This window comes from Perca flavescens, chromosome 7 (assembly GCF_004354835.1).
Source record: "Perca flavescens isolate YP-PL-M2 chromosome 7, PFLA_1.0, whole genome shotgun sequence".
In the NCBI taxonomy this organism is placed as follows: Eukaryota; Metazoa; Chordata; class Actinopteri; order Perciformes; family Percidae; genus Perca; species Perca flavescens.
Genome location: NC_041337.1, coordinates 17731134 through 17749559, shown reverse-complemented (window position 1 = coordinate 17749559; position 18426 = coordinate 17731134). Strand labels below are relative to the sequence as shown.

General features: G+C 39.4%; 3 protein-coding genes across 3 annotated transcripts; all 3 read left to right on the top strand.

The window, feature by feature from the left end:
* The first annotated feature begins 349 nt into the window (after positions 1–349).
* Positions 350–8136, top strand: arhgef3l (Rho guanine nucleotide exchange factor (GEF) 3, like). Its single transcript, XM_028582287.1, has 13 exons — positions 350–550; positions 912–960; positions 1075–1125; positions 1689–1745; positions 1935–2042; positions 2128–2286; positions 2892–2954; positions 3097–3193; positions 4349–4425; positions 4667–4924; positions 6538–6708; positions 7028–7220; positions 7621–8136. Exons 1-13 carry the CDS (start codon positions 513–515, stop codon positions 7866–7868), a joined length of 1569 nt encoding a protein of 522 aa, XP_028438088.1. The 5' UTR covers positions 350–512; the 3' UTR covers positions 7869–8136.
* Positions 8137–9133: 997 nt separating this feature from the next.
* Positions 9134–12872, top strand: usp21 (ubiquitin specific peptidase 21). The gene is made up of 11 exons (XM_028582584.1): positions 9134–9289; positions 9712–9768; positions 9869–9986; positions 10062–10176; positions 10424–10543; positions 10635–10699; positions 10791–10978; positions 11870–11948; positions 12042–12149; positions 12497–12611; positions 12779–12872. Exons 1-11 carry the CDS (start codon positions 9134–9136, stop codon positions 12870–12872), a joined length of 1215 nt encoding a protein of 404 aa, XP_028438385.1.
* An 898-nt stretch (positions 12873–13770) lies between these two features.
* On the top strand, positions 13771–18199 carry LOC114558365 (rho-related GTP-binding protein RhoA-C-like). The gene is made up of 5 exons (XM_028582320.1): positions 13771–13854; positions 14455–14610; positions 15629–15749; positions 15854–15984; positions 16081–18199. Exons 2-5 carry the CDS (start codon positions 14455–14457, stop codon positions 16252–16254), a joined length of 582 nt encoding a protein of 193 aa, XP_028438121.1. The 5' UTR covers positions 13771–13854; the 3' UTR covers positions 16255–18199.
* The last annotated feature ends 227 nt before the right edge of the window (positions 18200–18426 follow it).

The following is an 18426-nucleotide window of genomic DNA, read 5'->3' as shown; positions in this document are numbered from 1 at the left end:
CTACATCAGCTAAACGTCTACCTGTGAACTTACCATTTTAAGAAAAAAAAAATTTTATTTGGAATTTTTTTTTTGTAATGTAGAGTACACAAGAAATTCAGTGCTAAATGACCTGCAAAAGTATTTGTTTGGAAAAAAAAAGGCACTTCATGAATAATTTGCTGTCCTCAATGTAGCCTACTCTCACTTCCTCTTGTCACATTTTAATTGGGTCTGGACCTACAAAGTGGTGTTCTAGTTTAATCTGTTAGTTGGTGTGATTAGGTTTGAGCGAGTTGAGTTTTAAACCCTCCTCTGAGCGGATACGTGAGTGTGCAACCCTAAAGGATGTGGTCTGGTGTGAGATGAGGAAGGAGTGCACTGAACTCTGACAAGCTCCATGCAAACCACTCGCTGTACGTTACTGAAACGCAGAAAAGACTGCTGTGAATTTGGATTTCAACCCTTTTATTTTATTTTCATTTTGAGAATGTGTAATGTTTCTGTAAAGATGCATTGAAGACAAAGAAAAGATGGATGTGGAGGAGACTGGTGAAACAAGGACTTTCTGGTATGGTACCGTACTTTCATTACCTTTTTCTACCTTGAGGTGCCACAAACTGTATATTAATGCTGATATCAGACTGGGACGAGGTTCAAATAAAGGATAGTATACTTAAATATGTAAGCAGACAAATGGTATTTAAAGTTGGTACACATCTGGCTTAATGGTAAAGCTTAACCCTTACTGTTCAGTACTCTAAGTCTCTACCTTTCTGTAAATGTACTTTTATATAACTTGAGGCACAAATCTGTTAAATGAGTTATGAAGGCACATACAACTAGGATCCATTCAGCTACTCAGGGTGTTGTGTTTTGTGTTTCTAAGCTGTATGTCAAGTAAAATAACTCTAGGTTTTTGCCCTTTTTAGGTCTGCAGCGCAAGGCGAGACACAGTCCATCCCCTGTGACCATGCTGGGGTTAGTCACCCCATCTACCTTATTTCTTACATCTCAATTTTCTCATCTAAAACCTACGTGGGTACTCTCTTAAATGCCAAGGAACTCACTGTCTCGTAAATTTCTTCTTTTTAGAAGAAGAGAAAACAAGACCCGGCCCCTGAAACTGTTATCAGAATCATGGAGGTGAGTGATATCTGACATGCACCATTAAAACCCTGTGTTCCAGTGCCTCTTCTTTATCTTCTGTGTCTCTCTCTGTTTCTCTGTAACTAGCGGAAGTTAGTCAACCTTACCTTTGTGACCACAATGCTGAGTGCAGAGCTGATGAGAGATGTGAACATCATGTTTAGCTGTGCAGCCACAAGCTCCCCGAATACGCAAACTTCTAAATGTTGTTTTAACATCAGTCACATCCTGCCACATTTTAGCCACTGTGATTTTCCACTTTTCAAGTTGACCCGTTGTGCTGGCATCTTTATCACATGTATTACACATACATTTTTACTGCATGTATTTAAATACATCTCACTCTGATACTGCAGTGACTATACAGCTGATGTGGTTAGTGTGGCACGAAACAGGCAGACATCTTGTATTTTACTACAGAGCCTTCTTCCTCTTTGAAAGAGTCACACAGGAAATGACAGATCCGCACCATGCAACATCTCGCCCATCTCGACATCTCTCTCTTTCTTAAGTTCACTTCAAGCTTGTTCTGTTGTGTGTGACCTGTTGTGTTTCATCAGGATGAAGAGGAAGATGAGGAGGCTGAGATGATGTCTGACCACATGAGGAATTCAGAGGTGAGGTGTTCCTCTTTTGCAGGTACCAGATGTGCATTCAGTTGTTTTAAATTTTCTAACGTACCGCCAGTAATAGGTGGATGAATGACCCACCCTGATAAGCTTCAGGACCATTTTGTTCAAATGTGCCAAAGCTGGATTCTTACCTTCTTTCTTTCTTTTTTTTTTTAAATGTTGATTTCTTTTTAGGAGCCCAGTAATAAAAGGGTCAAACCTGTGGTTAAGTCCAACAGCCTAACCGGTGTCTTAACCCCGGTGAAGACCCCTGCTCTGAAACGCATTGGACAGTCCATTTCGGTAACAAGTCACAAACACACTGACACACCTGTTGTTATGCAAAATGAATAGGTACCGACCTTCTACTACTTTGCTATTTTCACAGCGGTCCATTAGTTTCCGCACAGAGGCTCGACCTTTGCCCCCGGCTCCCCTGCGCCAACGCCCGAAGGCCTCGTCGTTTCCACGCCGGCGCAACAGCCAATGTTGGAGTGACACTGTGGAGAGTCATGACCTCACTGCAAAGGAGATCAAACGACAGGAGGTGCGAGGGGCAGCATGCTTAAGTTTAGTTCAGTTGCAGGGACTAAACTTTCTGCAGGGTTATTTTAGGGCTGGGCAATATATCGATATACTGTATGAGGCTAGATATCGTCTAACATTTTCAATATCGCAATATGACACAAGTGATGTCTTTTCCTGGTTTTATAGGCAACATTACAGTAAAGTGATGTCATTTTCTGAACTTAACAGACTGTTACAGCTGTTCTTTTATTTGCCATTACCCACTTAGTGATTATATCCACATTATGTCATTGTAATGTATTTGGTCAAAAATATTGTGAAAACAAAAATATTTTCTCTATAACACCCAGCTCTAGGTTATTTAATATTATGCAATGTTTTTTGGAGGGTATGTGGGTCAAGCTGTGGGGCTGTGGTTGGAGTGTGAATAGTGCCTACTTTACACTCTACACTGCACAGGGGTTTTGAAAGAGGATGTGAGCTGGCACTCAAGGCTCAACTTCCTTTATTGAACAATCAGCTGTGAGAGCTCATGCTGTCTGTCTCTGTGGATTTCACATTGTATCCAGGCGTGTGTTTGCATGTGCTTGTATCCACATGTCGGTGTGCATGTGTCGTCTGCAGGTGATCTATGAGCTGACCCAGGGTGAGAAACAACTCATTGAGGACCTGAGTCTGGTCAAGAAGGTACTTGTCGACTAAAACAATAGCATTTGACCTCTTTTACTTTATGTCAGAACCATTTTGTTGATCTGAGCTTCTCACGCGTGTTTCGGTACTGCATACATTCTTTGCTTACCTTTGCCTCCTGGTCTCTGTGTGCTACCAGGTGTACTATGAGCCCATGCTGAAGTTGGACATCCTGACAGAGAGTGAGCTTGGACAGATCTTTGGTACACTGGACTCTCTCATTCCTCTCCATGAAGGTAAACCATCTCTCTGCAATGCACACTCACCCATTTGTTTAAACTCTCTTTTGTCTCATGTTTCTAACTTTGGGTTTTTAAGTCTTTAACCCTCTGAGGTCTAAGGGCATTTAACATTTCTTCTTAAATTCACCTTTTAAGGGTATTTGCATATAACTGATCCCTGTGTGTTTTATAGCAAAATGTTCAGAACAAACTTTGCTTTCTGTAAAGTGGAGCCCAAATTTGTTCCAGAGCAATGTGTAAAGTGATCATTTGGCCCCAAAGCTGAAAAATTGATGTTCACTTTTTGAAATTTCTCAAATCTCTTGAGGAAACACTTAATTGTTTTGGTGCTTGAAATAAGTTTACAAAAGTATTGGGTTCACAAAAGTAGCTCAATATATTGATAAAATAGTAAATAAATGTCTAAAATTAAATTTTTTAATATCGCTTTTCGAGTAGGAGTTTTGTCAAACATCGCTAGGACTCGCTGGTGCGTCTTTTGTCCTCAAAGGGTAATCTTTTATTTCCATTGGTATTTTATTTCTTTTTTTGCTTGCTCATTTTCTGTTTGGATCTTACTGTATTTAACAATATTTATCATGTGAAGCACTTTGTGACGTTGTCTATAAAAGGTGCTATATCAAATAAACGTATTATTATTATTATTATTATCAACCTCCTCATTTCCTAATCATGTATAAGGTGATTATGGCTGAGTGAAAAGTAAAATATCATTTGTTGACTTTCAATGTTTCACACTGTTCTGTCCAAATTAACGATTCCAAGTCAATTCAATTTTGGTCAAATTCAACTGTCATTTTGAAGGTTTTGCAATACATGTATGATGGGTTTTCTTTGATAAGATGCATAACAGTGGACCACCACTGCATTAAACATCAATTATTACAAGATATATGCATCTTCCCTAGAACTATGACCTGGATGACTGAGATACTGATTTTAACTGTGTTGTTCAGCCCCAAAATCAAGAATGGAAAGCCATTCAGTGAGAGTGCGGATTTATTTACTTGTGATTGCATGTTATAACTGAGTGAGAGTTTGCTGAGTGTGATGTTCATCTGTCTCTGAGCTGTAGTAACTCAGACATTCAGTCGGAAAAAATCTATAAGACTTCAACAGTATGAGAGTTCTATCTTTATTTTACACCAGATCTTCTGTTTCGTCTTGAGCGGCTGAGGGGATTAGAGAAGACAGTCGGAGAGGTGGGGCCTACTCTGATTGACTGGGTGAGTGTTTCCATGGAAACCAATGACTGAGAGAAGAGAAAATGGCACACCCCACCTTCACTTTCTCCAGTTCCTGTTTTTACTAGATCATGTTCCCCTCCACACCACAGTCACTGAGTTCATTCTGTGTGCATCTCTTTTCTTTTTTTAAATGTAATCTTCATTTTATCGGGCAGTCTCAGGACACCTGATTAACTGGCTACACATTTCTCCTTTGCTCCTCCAATCTCCCTGTCTGCAGTTTCCCTGCCTGGAGGCCTATGTTACGTACTGCTGTAACCAGGTGTGTGCCAAAGCGCTGCTGGACCAGAAAAAGAACGAGAAAAAAGTTGAGCACTTCCTGCGCTTGTGTCAGGAGTCTTCGTTTAGTAGGAAACTGGACCTGTGGAACTTCCTGGATCTCCCTCGGAGCCGTTTGGTCAAATACCCCCTCCTGTTGAAAGAGATACAGAAGTGCACGCCTCCAGAGCACCCGGATGAGGACACATTGTCTGATGCTGTAAGTTGGTGTTCATGTTCATGTCTTTTTTAGAAGGTCCTGAATGATTTCCACATTGGCAGTTAATACAGGATGTGTGCTGCTTTAGATAGATCTGAGTTTCCTTTAAATGAACTAGTAAAAGGTTCCTTAACACTTTATAATAATCATCACTAATAAATGGTAAATGAATAGTTGATTAAACGTAAGTTGATAGTGATTTTACTGTTAATAACCAATGATGCTTGTTAATTATTAGTAATGCTATCATTTATTTTAACAGTTGATTGTCGTACACATCATAACATTTTATATATTATATAAAGTATTTGTTCATCATTACCAAATCATTTTTAACTGTAAATAGGATTATACCTTGTTTATGGTTAATACATACTTTGCAAAGCATCTACAAACATGATTTAGATATTATCAGTGCACAAATAGTAAAATAATCATCTTATTTTTATTTTATTTTATTTTATTGGTTTATTTGATAGGGACCATGCATATTTATGAATATTGTTGTATAAAAACACCATGTAAATAGGCCAGAATTAGTAAAAATAACTACTTTTCATCTGCAGTCCCTAGGCAGGTGACATATAGGACTAACACAGAAACAGCCAGCAGTCATACAGCACTCATTCACTATAAATTAAAAGGTACACATAATGGTGCATTGACAAAACAAACAAAAAAAAACGCGACTTAATGATATATTATAAGCATTAGTTGTTTTATAGATGGTTTACAAACCAATTATTAACCATTGACAAAGTATTATCTAATCTATGTAAATGTAAACTAATTATTGGATAAACACATTAACATAAACTATAACATTACAGATAATTAACATTTTAAATTATTTCATTGTCTAACAGAAAAATAACTTACTGAATTTTAATTAACTATTCATTTACAATGTATTAATAATGGTTTTTATACAGTGTTAGTAATGTTTCATACACAGTAAACCTCTAATTATGTATTGCTACTCATTTAATTATTTTAACAATCTTATATGTGGTCAGATGTTTTTTCTTAGTTGCATGAAAATCAACCACTCTGGATTATAACAGACTAATCCAAATTATTAAAACGCAAACTTTTCAAATATCCATCAGTACAAAAGAAATATTGTACATTTAAGGCTTTGTAAGTTGTATAGATTTTAGGCTTTTCTTTGCTTATTATGAAATCCATCAGACTGCAAGTGTGGGAAGTCCAGACATTTGGCTTTAAGATCTAAAATACTTTGCACATTTGCGCCTCCAAATGGCAGCACGAGCAAATAGTTTTTTGAAACATGAACTTCAGTAGCCAGTGATCCTGTGATGTGACATATTCATCAGTTCAGCTGATCTGCAATGACTTCATACTAAAGAAGACTCGAGGAATGATAAATGGAAAATAAGTTAATTTGCACATGCCTGTAGTCTTTTACTGTGGACATTAAAGGTTTACACATGAAACAGGATGCTATCATAGTAAACATATGACATATGTTTGTTTACCTATTGCTTTAATATATACTATGAGTCCTATTCTATTCAGAACCCAACCAAGATCTCACACACTGTTTTTATCACCAAAATGACCTATGTGTAAAATTACTTTTTTCTGTTCAGCTGGATCTGATCCATAGCATTGTGGCAGAGGTGAACAAGAAGACAGGAGAGGCGGAGTGTCAGTTTTTCAGGCGGGGTCTCACCTACCTCGAAGAGAGTCAGAGGCTACCAGAGATCCAGCAGTCCCGCTTCCTCTACTGCCACGGAGAGCTCAAGAACACCAAGGGCCAGGTAGCAGCTCTCTGTTTTTATGTTTAACTACTCTAAGGTTCCTTTGATTGACCTTTGGCTGTTGATTTGTTTGTATCTCAACTGAAAAAGGTCCTCCAAGACAGGCTGGATCCATATACTTACAGACCTTTGCTCCTCTCTGCAAAAATGTAGCTTTTGATCTTTGAGCCCTGTGTGACCCTTTATTTTGAAACTGTACTTTGTATGATTTTGTGTTGTAACCAAAAGATGTTACCCGTAATGTCTGAATAATGGATGATTTTTTGTCTGTGTGTGTGTGCGTGTGTGTCTGTGCGTGTGCGTGTGTGTCCTCTGTCAGCGGCTGCATGTATTCCTGTTTGAGCTGGCTTTGGTGTTGACCAGGCCGGGGGAGGACAGAGAAGGAGGCCAGCTGTTCCATGTGTACAGACAGCCTCTTCCCAACGACTTGATAAATCTGGAGGAGATCCCAGATGGGGAGGCTGGCGGAGGGGGCACCTTCAGGGGAGCCTTCACTGGAGGAAATGATAAAGGTAACATGTGCATACAACATCATTATAAATCAATTAATTGATATTAATAGCAAAAGGTCTAAATGTAGATGCTTTAACCAGCAAACGGTTGGTATCCTTAATAAATGATGATTAATGTTGTGTTGATTGACTAAATGATCAACTGTTTCAGCACTACAGTAATGTATATGTAAGGTGTGAAATTCTCACATGTACATACTTTATCAAAGTATACTTTTTCAGGTTTATTTATATCTTTTGTTTCACGTTTGCCAGATAAAGAAAGGTTTAATTTAGGCTACAACTAAGCCCATAGATTGAGAGAAAGCCGTCATACTCCACCCCATTAGTTAATGTGAAACCTACCACCTTGATTCCATTAAATTTTCTTTCTCCTCCTCTCTGTCCCTCCATCTCCCAGTGAAGAACTGTTTCCGTGTGAGCAGCAGAGGGCGCTCCAAAGCTCACCCATACAGCCTGCAAGCCAACGACTCCTTCAGCAAGCAGCAGTGGATCACTTGTCTGCGCCAAGCGATTGTCCGGTCACGAGATAGAAGCGCTCACACCATCCAGTCGCCGCTCTCCCCTCTCCCTGATCCCGCCCTGTATCACATAGCCGATCTCAGCCTCAGCTCGGACACAGAAATGGCAGACCATACCAGTCGCTGACTGATGATCTCAGGAGGCCTGGGGAGCGTCTATGGATCTGTACATTGACATTGGAGAGAATAAAATATGGGACTGTTTGTGAAACAATGATTGTGCTTAGATACACATAGAATTTCTTACATGGATTTAGTCTTTTGCTGCATTTGCTGATGGATTGTGTGATTGTGGTGATGTTAACTGTACAGCTTGAGAACAGTATTACTGAATGTGAATTTACAGTGTAAAATGTTTTTTTTTTTTTTTTTAAATAAACTGACACTTAAAAGTTTTTTTTGAGCTACTCAGAGTACACAGAGACAAGTCTAAGTATACCCAACACGATCCACAAATAAAAGATTAGTGATGATTATCCTCTCTCGCTCTCTCTCTCTCTCTCTCTCTCTCTCTCTCTCTCTCTCTCTCTCTCTCTCTCTCTCTCTCTTTCTTTCTCTCTCTCTCTCTCTCTCTCTTCCCCCCCCTCTGACACCAGGAGAGAGGTAGAGGTAGACTTTCAGTTCTAGCCTACAGTCACACAGTGAAACAGTAGACGTCCCCTTATGCATTTTTAACAGCTCAGCAGGTGATGGGAACAGTTTGGTTGGGACAGTTTGTCCACAGATAGAGCGACCAAGTGATCAGGTGAGTCCAAACCACTCTGTTTATTTGCTAATGCTACACTATTTGTTAGAAATTTGCAAACAACTTTGTTTGCAAGGTTTTACTCTTTACCTGCACAAAACCGCAATGAGAGTGTCAATTTGGCTTTGATAACGTCTCAGAACATACCTTGGTTGTGAGATTCTTATATACTTGACCCTTTAGTCAATGAGCACTTGAGGTGAGGTCTCCAGAAATCCTCTCTTTTTGTAAATATGTGTCCTGAAGCTGATATGTTAATATAATATCTGGATTTATTGTCTGTCAGACCTTGACTTGTCCTGTGCGCTGTAATTATGAGAGGGAATTGTGAGCCAAGGTAGATCAACATGGATATATGCAAGATAAGGATTTACCTTAAAGGGATGCTCATTGGCAAATCAATTCTGTTCTTTTCCTCTCAGCTGTGGATGACATCCCTCGTCATTTGCTTGGAATAAAAGGACTCTTTCTCCCTTTTTTACTACCACCACATTCTGCTCACCTTTGACACTGCATGTGAAAAGAAAGAGGTGGTGCAACCTTCCCAGTTTAAGGTGCAAACCGCTTGGCTTTCATTTCTTTGGGAAGCCCTTCTATCTGTCTCAGGTGAAGTGGTCGAAAATTCTGAGGTGTACCAGTAAAATAGGATGCCCGGAGCCAGTGGCGTCAACGTTGAGGGCTCTTGTGAGGCCCTGTGCCGAACCCTGGTCTCCCAGAACGGACTCCAGAGAGAGACAGCCGACATCTCCCAGTCTGTCCTCTACACCTCACTGATGGGCCTGCTTCTGGTTGCTGACAACGAGGTGTGCAGAACACAACATCCTATAAGCCTTTTAATTTATGCTCAAACTTTCAAGACTGATGGTCTTAACAATCTAACACCGACTGAACTATTATGTAATGTAGAGTACACCCCAACACACATGTTTAAGCACCTGTCAGCACTCCTTGGTCTTTAATAGGATGAATGATTCAGGCTGACCTCCATTTTGCCTTTCTTTTACGCTAATGGGATAAGAAGGCTAAATCTGTCCTTCCAATGCTGCCTGTACACACACTGTAACGGCGGTGTTAAGTCAGAGAGAACATGTAACGTCATACACACAGCCGGGGGGGTCATATAGGGCACACATGCAGTGAACCATGTTTATACAAATTAAAATAGGCTGTTTTCTTGTAGATAGAGTTTGGATCAATAGCTTCCTGTGTTGTCCTTATTTTCCAGAAACAGCAGCTCACCATAGGAAGTGGAAGGGTTGGCCTTAGAAACATAGGAAACACAGTAAGTGTTAAAGGATGCTTTAAGAAAACTCCTTTAAAATAAAATTAATTTCCATAAACATGCTCACTTTCCTCATATACATACTTTGTCTCCAACTTAGTGTTTCCTAAACGCAGTAGTCCAATGTTTGTCTCACACACGTGGCCTACGGGACTACAGCCTCCTCATGTCCTACAGGGATGAGAAGTTTTCCAAAGAGGAGGCTAAGCTCATGGAAGGTATGTTCCTGTTGTTCCCTCCTCTTGCTATTATGTTTTCATCTTTTCTAATTGCTCCCTGTCTTCTTGTGCTAGCTTTCTCTCAGGTGCTGTCAGGCCTTTGGGACGTAAATGAAGGGGACACAGTTGTAAATCCACGACAGTTTTACAATATATTTAAAGAAGCAGTGCCTTACTTCAGTGGATACAGGTGAGAATAGATAAAGTTTCTCTTTCCCTCAAGGTTAACTGCATCTTTCCATGAGACTTGAATGCAGTGCAACACGATATCCACTTCTACATGTATAACAGCACAACTGTTTCAAGGACAAGAGAGGAACTGTATATCAATTCATTTTCCACTTTGCCATGAGTATAGATTGGTTTTGAAGGTGAGATTCGTATAGAAATAGCTGCCTGTGACATTAAGGAAGTCTCTGTCTCTGTCTTTAACCCAGTCAACAGGATGCGCAGGAGTTCCTCAGGTTCCTATTGGACAAGCTGCACACAGAAATCAACCGCAGACCCTACGTTCGACGAACAGGGAAGGAGCCCGTACAAAAATTTGCCAGATTTCGGTGTGTGTGTTTCTGTGGAAAAGATTCTGTCCTTGAAACTTTGATGTCCTTGGTGTGACCACATTTCTCTTTCCCTCATCTCCTCCCTTAGGATTTCAGAAGAGGCAGCTGCCATGTGGAAGAAGCACTTAGAGAGAGATGACAGCAGAATAGTAGGTGAGGAGAGCAATCCAGTCATGGTGACTCATCGGCATTATAAGCATAAATGAAGGCAACCCACTGATGATTCCTTCCACCCTCCTCCCAGACCTGTTCTCAGGCCAGCTGAGGAGCTCGCTGCATTGCTCAGTGTGCTCCCACTACTCCAACACATTTGATGTGTTCTGCGATCTGTCGCTGCCCATCCCCAAGAGAAGCTCTGCTGGGCAGGTCACGCTGAGGGAGTGCCTGGAGCTCTTCTCTCAGGAGGAGAAACTGGACAAGGAGAATTCACCAGTAAGTTAACACAGAGAGTGCAAAACATGGACATAATGCGTCTCTAACTTTGGGATCAATGACACGCACTCTGTGAGCTAGGAATGGTTTAGTACAAAACGATTTTTTAGCCATTTGTAATCCATACTTTTATTCATTTGACTCATTTAAAAAAATGTACTTATTTGACTTTATTTATTTGTCCGCACAATTTAAAATTCATGGTAAAAGAAACTAAATAAAATACACCTTTACTGATCCCCAGTGGGGAAATTTGGTTGTTGCAAGAGTACAATAAAAACAACAAAGATAGAAAGATAAGTATAGAAAGTAACAGAAATAAATAATAAGAGGTACTGTAAAAATGTAAAATAAAGCATCAGTAAATATAACAATGCAATAAAATATAATCATAAACATCAGACAATGCAAGACATGGGAGCGAGAGCTGAGCCCGGAAGGGAACGTAATTAATTGGGAGACAGTTTGGGTCAACATTTCCCACTGTTCCAAGAACCCAAATCACTAGCAGATCCACTTCAACATATGCCATAGGACATATTGGACTCCTTAAAAGAGCCATTCCTAGGCTACTCCCTACTGCACGTTCTGCCAACCTGAACAAACTGGAACTTTCCTGCATTTGGTCTGGGAGTGTGAACAGGTGGATACTATCTGATTGTTTTGTTACTTAATGATCACTCTAAATTACATCTGCTTGGGAGACAGAAGAAAATTTGGCTAGCCGGATCAAACGCGACCAAGAAAATGATAGCTCAGCGCACAGTGGTGGATAAAACCTTCAATACTCCAGCTGTTTTTTGCACTAGTTAGTTACCTCCAACGGATCCTGTGTTTATGCAAATGTTTAACCAATTTTGAGGTGTGTGTATTTGTATATGTGTGTTCCAGATGTGCGAGAGGTGTAACAGGCATACAGAGTGCACCAAGCGACTTTCCATCCAGCGGTTTCCCCAGGTTATTGTGATCCGTATCCTTGGCAACATCTCTTACTATTTACCTTATTAACAAGTGTGTTTTTGTGTCAGAAGTTATAAAAACATCACTTAACAGTCTCGATCAGATCTGAACCGCTTTACAACGTCACGGTGGTCTATCAGTAAAAGCACAGTGTATGTGTCCTTCCCAATCACTAACCTGGACCTGGGACGCTACGGGCCTGTCGACTGTGGTAACAAAAAAACAAAACCTTTCTCTTAGTTTGTCTCATTTATTCCACCATCCATGCAATATCTCCTATTTCATGCATACTTGATTCAACCATGTGCGTTACTGTTAAATAATTCAACTTTTAAAATACAATGTAATCAAACATAATGCCATTTATAATCAGCAGCTCATCCACAGCTCATGTGCTACTTTTGAATTTTATATTTTAGTCTTTTTTTTTTTTTTTTTTTTTTTTAACAATAGGTTGATTATTCCGTAATTCATATAAATAAATAACACACCACTGACACAACGGTAGTTCTAAAGAATATAATAAGTTAGTCATCATATCTATGTATGTCTCCACAGCCCCAGTTCTGTATGATTTATATGCAATATGTAACCACGCTGGGACGGTAAACATGGGCCACTACACAGCCTGCTGTTCAGATGAAAATGGGTGGTGCTTCTACAATGACTCCAGGTGAGACCTGCCCAGCACCCAAATCATTTTGTTTTAATATACAATGCCCTGCCAACGACATCATCTATTTACAAAAGCCCAAATGTGTCTGTGGGTCATTGGTATTGAGACACCTATATAAACCTGGAGCTGGTTCTCATGATTACTCTCCATCTACCCACCCACAGTGTGACTGCAGTCTCAGAGAACCAGCTTCAGACCAACCAAGCCTATGTGCTGTTCTACCAGCGCAGCAACAGCACCACTGCCGTCAGGAAATAGACCTGAGACTGGCTGAGCCAAGCAGCCAATCAGAGCAACTTCACCTCCAGTGTCCATAGAAACAAATAGAAGCAGCAGTGCTGTAACTCTGACATGAACAGCTCAGTCTCAATAAGCATGCCCTCAAATAAACTGAGGAGGAGAGAGAAGCCATGCTCACTTTAAGGAGGGCTTGATGAGGCGACCTCGCCTCCTGAAACAAGGAGATGCTTTTGAAGAGTCTCACTGAGAGAGCTGAGGCAGCTCAGACGGACTGCAGCCCTCTGTGCCCTTCTTCTCACGCAGGAGTGAGCAGTGTACTTGCACATGATGCAGAGTTCTTAATGTTAGATCATTGTGATTCATGCTTGCGATGCAACATAAACCCAAATAAATAATGGGAAAACTCTTTAGTGGGATATAAATTAGCTTTTGTGACAGACCTTTCATTTTAAAATGTACAGTAGGCTGCTTTAATTCAATGTGTAAACATCTGTAGGTTATGTTATAGGCTACGTTTGTCTCTTTATCTTTATCCCTCCTCATGGACAGTTTACCCTGAAAACATAACATAACAATGGGCTATATTTTTCATCTAACTGAATTGTAATTTCTATATATATATATATATATATATATATATATATATATATATATATATATATATTATTCAAATGTGTATGTACATATTTTTTACACAATTGAATGTAGCCTATTGCATTATTGATATTTAAAACCGTCAATAAAAGATCAATGAAAAAGTCTGACGATTAGACTTGAACTTTCAGTTTAGTTAATATTATTATTCATGTTACATTGTTTTATTATATATTACCAGTGACTGTTCCTCATTTGTTAATATGTATAAGTAATACAATTGTAACATAGTTTAGATACATTTCCCGCAGCCTAATGACGTCCTTGTGCACATGCGTATTAGTGGTAGGCGGAGTTTTCCAGTCGGTCAGGAAGAGGAGAAAGGCGGACACAGAAACATCAAGCGGTAATCTTACTCAACTATATCTTTTAAACTTTATGCCGATTCTTGTTTCAGTCACATAAGTATTACAGTAGTGCGATGAATACCTTAGTTATAATTTCAGAGGGAATACCTTGAATGACAGTAATCCAAACCACGGGAAACACCGTTAGCTTTCTTGCTAGCTAATGTTAGCTGGTTTGACAGGCCCGGAATACACTGCACAGCCATTCAGCAGGAATGGGAACGCAGCACGGAAATGTTATATGTTTACACCTACCTCCGAGGCAGCCTCTCGGTTTGCAAGCCGGCTTGTTTTGGTTAAGATTTAGGTCCTACATCAGGATCTCTTTAATGAAACTAAAGATATAAGGAGACCGGTCTTGTCGCGTTACTAACGTTGTCTGAGCTGTTATTTCTAATGTAGCTAATGTGCCAACCAGGGGAAACTGAAGCCTAGATTGTAATTGCACCGTTTTAGTTTAAAAGTCTTCTTCACCCACTATGTGAATCAGTACACTATTGCTAAAATTGTGTTTGGTTGTATGTATTATTAGTGAAGAGTAGTGACTTTTTATAACCTTGTTTTAAAAGTATTAATTTGTTTTGGACTCTTTCCCATAGATGGCTGCTATCAGGAAGAAGTTGGTGATAGTTGGGGATGGTGCATGTGGGAAGACCTGTCTGCTCATCGTCTTCAGTAAGGACCAGTTCCCAGAGGTCTACGTCCCCACTGTGTTTGAGAACTATGTGGCAGACATTGAAGTGGATGGGAAACAGGTGAGACATAAAACACTTGCTGTAAACTGGGGTCTGGGGAGCCCAAATGGTCCTTGTAGAAACTGTGCGGGTGCTGAGCAAAATTAGCAATAATATTACTTCATTATCATTAGTTATTATCACATTGTCAAAGTTGTTATGTTTTGTTGTCTGAATTGAAAATGTAAACCAATTCGGGCTGCTAACTAACAATTCATTTCAATAATGATCAATCTGTCGATTATTCATTGTTTGGTTTTTAAAAATTGTGAAAAATGCATAATTTCAATTATCATTTACTACAGCCCAAGATAACATTATCATTGTCTGACCAACAGCCCAAAGGCCAAAGAGAATCAATTTACTATAACGTAGGACACAAAAGCATCAAATTCTCACATTTGAAACCATGAAAAGTTTGGAATTATTTCTTGAAAAAAATGATTAATCGATTATCAGAATAGTTGCAGGTTACTTTTATTATTATATACATTATATTAATCGACTTGAGATTGCATGTTTTTTCATGCAATGGTACAAAACCCAAAGACATTCAGTTTACTATCATAGAAGACAGCAAATATTTATATTTGAGGAAGTGGAAGAAATGAGTCTTTGGCATTTTTACTTTAAAATAGACTCTTTAAAATTACTGCTTATTATTAGTCAGTTCAATCATTTTTGTATCTATATTTTTCTTCCAATATAACTCTTGTGTTGTCCTTTGGGTGCCCGGGACACGTTCAGTTTATTTGACATTTTTGCATTGGCCTGGCGGTGACCCTTGCGTCCTATGTGATGTCATTTCACGTGAACTGGCATGATCAAACGCGTTTGGACAGGCTAATACAAAATGTAAATAAACTAACCAAGTCCCCATGACACGAAGGACCATACAAGGGATAAAGTATAAGAATAATGTAATATGGGTCTGCTTAAACACTTACATACATTCTTAATCTTATAACTTGCTCAAATGACCCTCTTTATCACATGCATCTGTCGGTCCTGACATGTAACCCTCTCTCTCTTTTCTCAGGTAGAGCTAGCACTTTGGGATACAGCAGGTCAAGAAGACTATGATAGACTGAGACCTCTCTCCTACCCCGACACTGATGTTATTCTCATGTGCTTCTCTGTAGACAGCCCTGACAGTTTAGGTATTGTCTTTGCATCAGTCACACCACTATGTATCAAACACCTTGCTATTGTGAAATTGATATATGTTACTAATTACTGTATTTTTCCCCTTGACTCACTGTAGAGAATATTCCAGAAAAGTGGACACCTGAAGTGAAACACTTCTGTCCAAATGTTCCCATCATCCTGGTGGGCAATAAAAAAGATCTGCGCAATGATGAGCACACCAGACGAGAGCTTGCCAAAATGAAACAGGTCAGTTGTGTTTTTGTTCAAAATATGCTGGTAAGTGCATAAGTGTTGGTATATAAATGTCAAAATTGAAGTCTTCTCTCTGACACTTGTCTCCAGGAGCCAGTTAAATTTGAAGATGGCAAAGAGATGGCGAACCGCATCAGTGCCTACGGCTATCAAGAATGTTCTGCCAAAACCAAAGATGGTGTGAGGGAAGTCTTTGAGATGGCAACTAGGGCAGCACTGCAGGCCAAGAAACGTGGCAAGAAATCTACCTGCCTTCTGTTATAGGCTCTGGGAGAAGAGGCAGCTTCCATTAAAATTTGACATAGGGGAGAAAATTGGGGAGGTTTTGTGGATGCTCAATTTCTTATCACCCAATTATCCTCAGCAAATTAAAGCAGGTCTTAAATTATTTGGTAGGCCCCTACATCTTGTTCCTTGGTCTATACATTAGGTTAAGTGCCATTTTGCTCTCGCCTATCAAAAACTTTCAGATCTAGAAGTTTGTAGGGCAGGTGGTGGGGTGTGATTTGAAGTTGAGTAGATGTAGACGGGGTTAAAATGTGCCATGATGGGAATGAAGAGAGAAAAGGTCCTGACCAGGCCAAAGACAATAGGGACATGTGAAAAAAAGACAGAAATATAAAATATGTTTGAATTAATGCTGCGTTCCAGGCAACCCGTAACTCGTGTTTTCACAACCGTCTACCCGTGAAAGCGCTCTGGAACGGCAGTCAAACCCGTAACTTACTACTCGTGAACTCGTACCAGATCGTTGTACTCCCAATTAGTTTGTGATGTCACACGCACATAAACAACAATGGCGACCCCTGTTGATGCTGTACAGACGCCGGTGATTAACGGTGAAAAATATAAATAAATAGGCAATGTAAAGTAATTCAGTTAACGTTAGGTAGCCTAACCTGAACCCTGCCAACGGCACAATGTTTTGCTAGCCAGCTCGTGACTTTGACTGGAACGCTACCAAGTCGTGAGTCGTGACTTGAAGTCGTAACTTACTGGCTAAAAATTGTGTCTGGAACGCAGCATAAGACCATGTCTAAGTGGATTTTACACAGTATCGCCTACATGTAGTGCCTTGAGAGCAGTGGTCAAAAAGAGTTAGTTGTGGGGTAGGGATTTATAACTTAGATCGGGTATTATTTTGTCATTTGTAGTGTCCACACATCACATTTGTGAATGCTTTCTCCCTGTCATTGGCTTTGCTCCTTCAGGCCCATATTTTAACTCAGGCGCTATGCATGGGTATGCCTAAACTCGATTGTATGAGATATTTTCCCATATTGAAGTGTGTGTGTGACTGTGTGTGTGTGACTGTGTGTGTGTGTGACTGTGTGTGTGTGTGACTGTGTGTGTGTGTGTGTGACTGTGTGACTGTGTGACTGTGTGACTGTATGGTGGTTTGATTTCTCCTGTGCAGGTCTGCATGCAGTGAATGTGTGTATATTTGTGTGGGTGTGTATTAACAGTGTCTATGTACTGTATGCATGGAAAGGCCTTCTGTGTCACTGACCTAACCCCTCATTTCCATGCCAAAGTTACCCCTAATGGCCACATTTTATGGCTCAGATGGGTAATGGAATTAACAGCTACTCAGAGTGACATAAAAACTTTTTACTTTACTGGAAGACATTGTACTATACCTAGAGGCACAATCAGGTTAAACATATGAGTTTTTAGGACCTTTTTTGTGTATACCAGAGATTCATTTGAGTGATTTAATCAGTGGGTCAAATCATGAGTGGTGTAGTTGATAAATTGAATATTCTTTTAGATAGATTATAGGTTTATCTTATTACTATAATGTCCATTATGTACTGTATGTCTTACAAGGCTTTGTAAGGACATGTTAGCGATGTGTATTTCAAGTTTGCCTTTTACTCAACTCTCCCCATCCGTTCTTTAATGGTATTGTCATTATTGTACTATAACTTTTTATTGTTAATGTCTCTAATTTTCTTAGTATATTTTAATCATTTTAATTAATCCTGCTGTTATGATCAGTTTATGTCAGTTAAATGATACATTGTAACCGTAGTATTGTTTTGTTTAGTTAATTGAAAGTAAAGCGCCGGGTGTAAGGCTGAAAGTTTTGTGGGTGGGCTTTATTTCTTTTTTATTTTTTTTTTATTTTATTGTGACATATTAAGGTTTTTGTTTCTGGATTTTTTTTTCTCCAAATAAAGCTGATAGGGTTTTCTGTTGTAAGGTATTTATGTGTTCTTTCCATTTATTCATTAATACTTACAAGAATCTCCCCTATATTTCTGGCATTAATTTACTTTTTTCCCAAATAAAAAAACTCATAACCCTTTAGAATATCTGATTCCATGATTTTATGTCTGACATGTTTCTACACAAACGCATCAAATATTGAATGTCATGCATTGTGGGCTGCTAGTTTACGGTTGGCCTGGCTTGTCCAATCATCGTCGACAA